General features: G+C 34.4%; 1 protein-coding gene across 2 annotated transcripts in view; it reads right to left on the bottom strand.

Annotated features, from left to right (window-relative positions):
• The window catches only part of LOC107685434 (cohesin subunit SA-1-like), an 11,892-nt gene extending 11,447 nt beyond the window's left edge, over positions 1-445 (bottom strand). For both annotated transcript variants that reach the window (XM_016482011.1, XM_016482010.1), the window contains exons 1-2: positions 310-445; positions 110-227 (exon numbers count right to left, since the gene is read on the bottom strand). In XM_016482011.1, the coding sequence (XP_016337497.1) occupies positions 110-227; positions 310-338 (147 nt within the window). In that variant the 5' untranslated portion in view covers positions 339-445. The remainder of the gene's footprint in view (positions 1-109; positions 228-309) is intronic.
• Between the last annotated feature and the right edge of the window lie 9,483 nt (positions 446-9,928).

Here is a 9,928-nt window from a genome sequence, read left to right as displayed (position 1 = left end):
GTGGAAAAAAAAAAAAAAAAAAAGAGAGATCAGCAAGAGTGGCTGACAGCATGCATTTAGGGTTAAAATAAATGCAATCAGTTGATCTGCTCAGCAGCAGTGGTCTTACTCCTTGTTTTCCAGGCCTGCCTCTCTTTTTCTTGCCCTTTCCTTCCCCAGAGTCATCCAGCTCACTAACACTCATGCTCAGACTCACAGTGTCGCCTTGCCCGTCATTTGACGAGTCCCTGCATAGTGTGATGCAAATGTTTATTAACATTTTTGTGCCCATTTATATTAGCGCCCATCATTTTAAAGTGTTTTACTTACTGCAACATAGGAAAGTCTGAGTTGATCATGTTGTGTCTTCTGACAAAACTAGGAGACTTCTAAAGATGAATCACCCAGTAATGGCGTGAATGCGTTTGCGATTCCTCAGTTCAGGCCCAGAATACTTCAGACCACATAACCTGAGAATTTAGAGAAAACAGAAGCTCTGATCAGGATGACATGAAGCATAATTAAGTACAGATAAATGCAAAACAGTACAAAAAGCTTAATGAACAGTAAATTGTACATATCATGACAAAAGCAGTTTGACAACTGCCATTTATTAGACATTTACTAGATTTTATACATTTTTTGTGTTTTATGTTATAACTAAAATAATTATATTTATATATATTAATAAAATATAAAAGAAAAAAAATGTATACATATAAATAAAACTAAAATTGCCATTTTAAAAGCTTTAAAAAATAGTAGCATCACATAGCCACTAGGGATGGCATGATTTTCAATGAAACTATAATCCAGGATCAAAACCACAAAAAGATGCAACAACTCAAAATGCAATCATAATGACTACTTATTACAGAAAAATAACATTTGTCTTAATCACTTGTACTTGAGGCAAAAACAAAAAAAACATTTGACAAACGACACACTGCCATTAGGGGGCATCCCAAGCATGGCTTTTTCCTGTTGCTGTGGAAACAGCAGAAACAGAGGCAGATAGGATGGCTAAACACATTTATGTCAAGTGGAGATGGGATGTATATGGATCTAAATTAGATCAGACAATATCTGTGCTATTAGATATGAAAAGCAAATATTTCCATCCCTGACTGATTTAGAAAATGCACTTGGATGCATCTTCACACATGATTTGATTTTAACCAACACAAGATGGCTCCCCACCCCCAGAGGAGACTTTCCACACTGTAGTAATAGATGTTTCAGTGGATACTGAGGATTCAAAACCACACGCAAGCGTGAAACAGACATATGGATGAAGTTCAACAGGAATGCAGGCTGGAATTCCCTACATACAGGGTTTTTGACACTGATCTGCTGTCAGATGGTATTCTAAGTGGACATAAGGAGAAAATAAAACCCCTTACTTTGCATCTGTAATGCTCCCCTCCCCCATACAGATTTGGATATCTCAGTAAATATGGCCCAGGCCGAAACTCTGGGCTTGTGCTCCGGAAAAAGACTATGCAGTTTTGTAAAACTCAACAGCTGACCGTTACATAATCACACCAGAGATGGGCAGCAGACACATAAGACAAACAAATACAGAATAAAATCACGCTATTCATGCACAAATAGCTGTAGTTTAGCAGACATGCTGTTTCTCTCTGATGAGTAAGTGTTAAGTGTAATATAAGAGTAGAGCTCAGGAAAGAAAATGTAATTTACACCTCAGCGGTGGAGGCTGGTGACAGTGAAGAGAGCTGAATCCTTTTGGGAATACTAGAATATGAATGTCAATGTCAGCAAAATACAATGGAGGAACATTCACCAGTTCAATGGCTCATGGTAAAAGGTAATTTCTTTTAAAATGATTCTCGACTTCGACTATGAGCAGCCAATCTGCAACTAACCTCCAATCTTCTGGTATTTAAAGGTTCAGTGTGGAATGTTTGTAGCATTAGAAGAACTAAACGAAACAATTATTTCCACAAAGGTTTTCCAAACCTGCTATTATTATTACCAAACAGGTTGACCCACCCTAAACGCAGACAACCAAATGTACTTTTAACGCAAGTCAGTCATTTGTTATCACCCCACGTAGCTATTTCCAGTCATACAAGCACATATCCTGTTTCTCCGATAAAAATAGACGAAAACATTCAAAACTAATATCAGTTTTAGTTTTTTTTTTTATCTAAAAAAAAACATACAATGCCTCTGTGAAAAAGGTATTTGGTTGTTTAACCTGCATATTCCATCTACCATTTTTTTATATTTCTATAATCATCTCTTCATATAATGTCACTGAATCTCTCAGATTTCAGTTACAAATATTAAGAATATTATAGAATATCAAGATATTGTAGAAACATTCTATTTTACAGTCAGAAATTATTCATTAATTCTGTAATGATTATTCAGCAAAAGTGTCCAGTAACAGTGGGGTTATAAATAGGTGTTCAGCTAGTCATGTGATCTTCAATAGACTGCTCTCATGAAGCGACCTGCTGCGTGATAAATAAAACAGTAGGCTATTTACCGAGTAGAAAATGTACTTAAACGTAAGAAAACCCATTTACCTGAAAAAAAAACAAAAAACAAACATACATTGCATTTTTATTCAAAACATAAACCGAAAAGATGTACAAGAGATCACATAGGGGTCAAGATTAAATGGTTCTCACGGTGAGGTCAAATTGGAAAAAGAAGTGTAGATGAGGCCAGTAATGGCATTGCACAGAACAACCCCTGAAAGCAACTCGATGGATCAGTGAATGTGCTAATGGGCCTGCAGCTTCTCATCGAGCTGGTAGAGCAAGCAGCACAGATTCATTAGAGTCTGGGGACACACTATTAAATGGTTTGCACTGTATGATGACAGTCAAATGAGGCTATTCTTGGCACTGGCTGGGTGAGATGCTTTTAAATCAGACCAATTATGTCCCTTTCCTTGCATCCGATAACTGGCTATTTTCAAGTTCGTGCACAACAAATTTCATTCAAATCACTCTGGGCACTTAGTTGAATTAGTAATAGGGTTAAATCTGGAAAAGACACTCTGAATCTCAGTATGCTTCAGTTTGGCTTACATCAGACAAAACTGCCCATTCTGAGTGCGTGCATCATGCACAAACCTCTCATAGCTGCGTCTGATGCTTAGCTTTGATGGTTTTGTTCGATGAAGAGAACCTCTTGCTTAATGTTACATAATGACTTTCTAGTTCATCTCTTACTGCTAAAACACATAATCTTTAAGCAGGCAAACATCACCAGAATAGATTCAATTAAAGTGGTTCCACAGAAAACAATGCTTTCAGAAGCGCACAGTTACAGTACACGGCTAACAATGACAAGGAGCAATAAGTTGTTGCACAGATTTCAACATCCCTCGCTGACTCTTTATTAAAACGACCGAGAAAACGTGAAAATGAAAGATATTTTTTTTGTTTAAATACAAGTTCTCCTCAGAATGGGGTTGAATGCAAATATATGTCACAGTTACAAAACTGTAACAAAATAGTTAGTTACACTTTATATCAGTTGTATAATTATTTCATTATTAGTGCATTAACATGGTTTCCTGTAGCTAAACTCATTGCACTAACAATGTAAATCAATCCTCATTGCTAAAATGTACAGCAGTAATGCACTATAAGTAGCTTTCATGGTAGCTAATCATAACCATACAAACTTGTTCACAAAACAAGGCACATTTTAAACAAAAATCCTTATGTGCACCATTCCCTAGCAATTTTTTATCCTGCTGTCAGAAAAACGTAGCCTTTTTAACACTGTATATACTTTCTGAGATCAAATCTTTATCTATACATCTGTCTTAGTCCATACGTGAGCTGGTTTAGAAGTGAAGATTGTTTATTCAGATTGAATGGGAGTGGATTTATATCTCCCTTCATCGGTTCATCTCATAAACACTCGCACTAAGGACAGGCAGCAGTCTCTAATGATCTGTGAAACACTCAAAATAGCTTGACAATTGCCTTGAGAGACTGTGAGAAAAGCAGCGTTCGCTCTTGCTTTGTCTTGCAGACACTCATTTCCACCTCAGGTTTGAAAGAAAACTCAATGGTTTATAGATCAAATTCTGTCTTAAGACATCAGCGTAATCAAGGTCTTTTCAAGCGAGTGGGCCGCAGCGAGAGGCATTACCAACACTGACTTACTAAATAATGTAATTTCATGTGGCTTGTCAATGAGGAATTCAGCCTTTAGCTAAATTACATAAAAAGATCTTGTAGACAAATTTAACATTGTTTGTTTAACCGCTAACACTCTTCCTACTAAACTGATCACTTGTACACCATTTGTAACACTGAAAAGGCTTGAATTACAAGGCCTACATAGAATCAGTGCCCATAGAATTAGAACAGCTGTTACTCAAATTTCTAAACATTTCCTGCCAATTGAATGTTTATTTATTACATATTTTGGATACCAATATAAGCACAGTACTCTTTAACCATTTTATTTAAATCCATTCCACAGATTTTACCCAAAATCAGCTTAGAAAATGTGGAAAAAGTAATTAACTAAACAGAAAGCGATGGAAATGATTAAATTATGCAAACTACAGTGTTACATAATACAATTAAATATGCAAAAAAGGATCATTTGCAAATAAACTGACAAAATTTGACAATGGGTGTTTTAGAGTATGATCTTTCTGTTACTGACAGATTTAGCTCGACTAAGCTCAGATTCAGGGAAAACATCCATTTACTAAACTTGTAAGCACTTTTTTTTCTTCTTCAGTTTTGAAGGGTTAAAGTGACAGTTCATCTTTTACTCACCCTCACATCATTCCAAACCTGCAGGACTTTCTCAAAATATCTTATTTTGGTTATGGAACAACATGAGAGTAATTGATGAATGAATGTTCAAACATTTTCTGGTGAACTATCCCTTTAATGTGTTTTGTATACAATCAATGTATACAATCAATTCTAAAAAGCACAGTAAACTATGCTTACTATACTACTACTATACTATAAAATAAATATAGATAGTCAAAACAATGTTTGACTTTATGTAAAGTTGTACCGCAGAGCTAAACTATTCCATACAGGTTTATACTGTAAGCAAGTCTATTATTTAAACAGAAACATTTAATAAACACAAACTTGTCATAAACATACATGCATGTATACACCCTTTCAAACCTGTCTTTAAGGATCTCGCAAACATTAAAAGCCCATTCACATCACTACTCATAAATCTGCTTAGAAAAAAAAAATCTACATCACTTCTGTAATTAAAACTATTCATTCATCCCACATAGTGTTGTCAAAAGACCCGGTATTTCGGTACCAAGTCGGTACTAAAAAAATGAAAACGTTACGGTACCAGGTTTTTTTAAGTACCGGTGGTACCGAGTACCCGGTCAACCCGGTTCTTGATGCGCTAAACGAAAGCTAGCCTCTTCCAGTGTTGCCAAGTCCGCGGTTTTCCCGCGGAATTGGGCTGCTTAACACTGTTGCCGCGGGTTGTTTTTCATGTCCGCGGGTTGAAAAACGATTCCCACTAACGTGATATTTATCCCCTGGAATGGGAATGTTATCCGGGGGAACCCTGGTAAAACATGCGTATTTTATCCTCGCAACGCAGTTTTTAACGGGGACCCCCTCGAAACGCGATTGGGCGGGTTTTGTTGTGAAAACCTGGCAAACACTTCATAAAAGCAGTGGCAACCTCAAGAGGAGGAAACGCATCAAACTAACAAAACACCCTGATCAATTTCAAGCAGGTAAGTTTCAATTACATTCAAATTGTATCTCCTGTATAGACTTTACTGTACAATGACTTAATGTTTTCTAACGTGAGTTAGATCTAGTAACAGCTTACAGTGAGTGAACAATATATTTTTAAAAACATTAATTCATGTTTGTTGGATTTTCACTGGTATCGGTACCGAATACTGAAATTTTGATACCGTGACAACACTAATCCCACAGGTGATGTGATTTTTCTTATCTCTTAAAGCAACATTCATTGATCTTAGTAACACAGCCAATAAAATTCCAGGATAAGAGCATATGACCGACAGTGAGGGTGTTTCCATGGCAACAACGGCCTCCTGGAATACATGCAGCACAAATCCCATCTAAAATCCTCACCACATTAGTCTTAGATCAAAGTGGTTTGCATGGTACTAGAAACTGCAAAACAGTTGTTTACCACATAATGACTTTTAAAAATCTTTCAAAACCAGACTGATTTGTAAATGCATCACTCCTGGAACCAACTCATTGAAAAGAACAATTTGGTCACAAATGTGCAAATCTGTAGTTGTACTCTACCTAAGGGCAATTTCTAGCATAGTAAACCCTTAAGATTTCATGAATTAGATTAATTCCAGTGATTTCTAGGCATGGAAAACACAAATGTAAAATTCCTTGCTATATTAATTTTATATTTTGTGTGGAATATTGCATGCTAACCAATGGAAGATATACAAAATGTACAGACAAACAATATATTTTCAAAAAATACAGCATTCAACAGAGGTAAACTAATTCTTCTCATCTCTTAACTTAAGAGTACTTGATGCACTGACAAAACCCGCTCTCATTTTATAAATAAACAAACCACATTTCCTCAAAAAGAATTAAAGTGGTGTATGGTTCAGTGCTGAATCAACACTCAGAAAGTGCACAAACAACATTTGGAAATCGCTTGTTCAGTGCTTACTCAGGATGAGAATTTACAGTCACCTGCCAACATCTCACCTCAAAAAGCAGTATAACCTAAAACAAATGATGTGTGTACATTACAACATTGGAATATAAATAGAAAATTGATTGATGGAGAAGCCTGAGCTTTCAAATGATGTTCATTCAGTCTGGATAGAGGAACCAACCATCTGTGACAACTTGGTTAGCAAATAGATTATTAGCTAGATTATATGTTACGAACACAGAATGAAGCAAGATGAATGACTCATAAGGTTTCCAAGTGGTCAGTGAGCATTTTATGTTGTTCAAGAAGATATACACAACCATAACTTTTTTAATATAAAAAAATATCGCACCTAGAAGTGTGTCATTGCTCGGTTTAAGTGATCAAATACCAGACATAGGCTAGTCCTTGACGGTCTAAACTCCTCCTCTGCTCATAAAACAAACCTTCATGAAGTAACTACCGGCTAAATTTGGACATCAATGTTTTTAAAGCGAGTAAGAAAAGCAACAATTGAAAATACAAAATACATAAGTAACACTCCACACGTTTCCTCTCAGAGGTTTTACGCTAGTTAACCAAGTTTCCAACAAAAAGTTGAGCTGTTTATCTTTTACTGACCCAAATTACTTAACCAACACAAAACTCCATCCCTCAAGTCTGTTAAAACGGCATATTTTATTCGTGACAACTCGGGGAAGTGTAGGAAAGTTAAGTACACAAACCAGACGTTACATTTCAAACGAGCAGCGACCAGAGCGAGCGCATCAGAGAACAACAGCAGTTCGCATGCATGGCGGCAGGAAGACACAATGTCACACTCGTTCCTGCAATAACACACCGAAACACATGCACATCAGCTTATTAAGATAATATAGCCGTGGGTGCATTACCGCCACCTACTATACTGGAGTGTGGACCAGAGTGACCAACAGAACTTTATATATATAAAAAACAATTTTTTATATAAAAAATAAATAAAAATTATTAATAATAAAAATAACGATTATACTTTATATTCTATTTATTAACCCAGTTTCCCTCAAGAATACAATTAAAGAATTATAATTTCCTAATAAAAGCCTTGTTTGGGAGAGATAAAGTTTTTTTTTTTTTTGATGGGAATTTACCTTTTAATTGTGAGATCTTATATGATAGTTCTTGCAAAAGGGCATTATTTGCAGCAGAATTATTGTAACCATACACATTTCCTAGAATAAACAAAAAAAATCATCAAACTCTATGACAGTTACAATCCATCTACCCTCAACAGAAAAATGAGATTCCAGGATATTCCCTTTAAAATTTCTTTCAAAAAGAATGGCTACACCACCAGAGTGATTAGTACAATGATTGAAAAGGACTTTGCCCCGGGCCCCCCACTGATTTTGCCAAAATCTTTCATCTGTGTTACTTGAGCATGTTTCTTGAAGAAAGTAAATGTTCTTTTTTAAAGAATGACAACATAAAAATAAAGCTTTTCTCTTAGTAATATCTCGAATCCCTCGAACATTAATTGAAAAAAATGACAATGAAAACATTATAACTGCTTATCAAATTAATAGAATGGTTTGTTAAACAAGTGCAAACTCTTAACAAAAACGGTACTCATCGATGGTGATGTCTATGGTGCTTAAATATAGTCTACCAATAGCCTATTAACTTTCCCCCCTTCTCTTTTATTTTTTAACCCCTCAATTTTAGTGGACAACCCACTAATTACAACTAAAGTGAACAAAATGAAAAATTAATAACTCTGCTTCAACATTCACAAAACAAAAATCATGTCTTTTAGTAGACTATACAGAAGAGCGATTTCACAAGAAGAGGTTAGTTATCACCTTAGTTCAAGTCATCTAAGATAAAGTTAAAAGTACCGTGATGAGATCGTAGATTGGTCGTTTTTTCGCAAATGGTTGCCTTTTGTGTCCCTCGTGATCATATGTGTTACTGTAGGCATTTTTCCAAGCACATCAATAAAAAAACAGTAACTTTTCATCGTTTTCTAAATGAAAATCCTCATTAGCCTGTACCCAGTCTTTTCTTTTTATTCATTAATTATGCGTATTTAAATGAATGAATAAATAAATCTTGTATTCCCCACCTCTCTCTCTATATTTTTAGATTATTTAGATGATAAGTATAATATTTTATTAAAATGATGACTGAATTTTTTCTTTCAGTAGGCTACGGTGAAATGTATAGCATTGTAACACTTTTAGAAATTCTTTTTAATATGGGAAAATTTCATAGAATATTTGCATACAAAAATACAAATTCTACCAATTATTATACACATAGGCTATAAAATACAAATTATTAATACAAATATAATCGGATTAAAAATACAAAAAATAAAATAGATTGTATAAAATGTAACTCTTTTAGGAATTTTACATATTTTTAAGTTTTACATAACACAGTTACATGTATTATGTCACCTTTCAAGTCAAGTCACCTTTATTTAGGCTATATAGTGCTTTATACAATACAGATTGTCAAAGCAGCTTTACAGTGTTAAACAGGAAAATAGTGTGATGATAATGCAAGAGACCAATAGAAAAAGTATATATTTACGCACAAAATTATATTTGTATGATTTTTATATCAGTGTTTTACAACTGATTGGTCATGACTGAAAAAGGGTCTGTTTTCCTTATTGAGGGTGCAGAAAATTATGCATTTCTTCTATTCATGTCAAATGATTTGACTGAATTAATTGATTTAAAATAGGGCTGCTAAACGATTAATCACGATTAATCACATTCAAAATAAAAGTTTATGTTTACATACTATATGTGTGTGTACTGTTTATATTTGTTATGTATATATAAATACACACACATACATGTACATATTAAGGAAAAATATGTTAGATTTATATATACAATATAAATTATATACAAGTATAAATACATATACAAACAAATATAAAACAAAAAATATATATATACATATATGTGTGTGTATTTATATAAAGCCTACATAATAAATATACACAGTACACAAACACATATAGTGTGTAAACATAAACCTTTATTTTGAATGTGATTAATTTTGATTAATCATTCTACAGCCCTAATTTTAAACAACAACAACATCATATTAGCTAAGCATTATTTAGTCATTTATTTATTTAGTCATTTAGCAGGCGCTTTTATCCAAAGCGACTTACAAATGAGGACAATAAAAGCAGTCAAAACGAACAAAAGAGCAACAATATATAAGTGCAAATGACAAGTCTCGGTTAGCCTAACACAGTACACGTAGCAAGGTA

This window comes from Sinocyclocheilus anshuiensis, unplaced genomic scaffold (genome assembly GCF_001515605.1).
Source record: "Sinocyclocheilus anshuiensis isolate Anshui unplaced genomic scaffold, SAMN03320099.WGS_v1.1 scaffold862, whole genome shotgun sequence".
Taxonomy (NCBI): Eukaryota; Metazoa; Chordata; class Actinopteri; order Cypriniformes; family Cyprinidae; genus Sinocyclocheilus; species Sinocyclocheilus anshuiensis.
The sequence above is the reverse complement of the archived record's forward strand: the minus strand, read 5'-3'. Positions and strand labels throughout refer to the sequence as shown.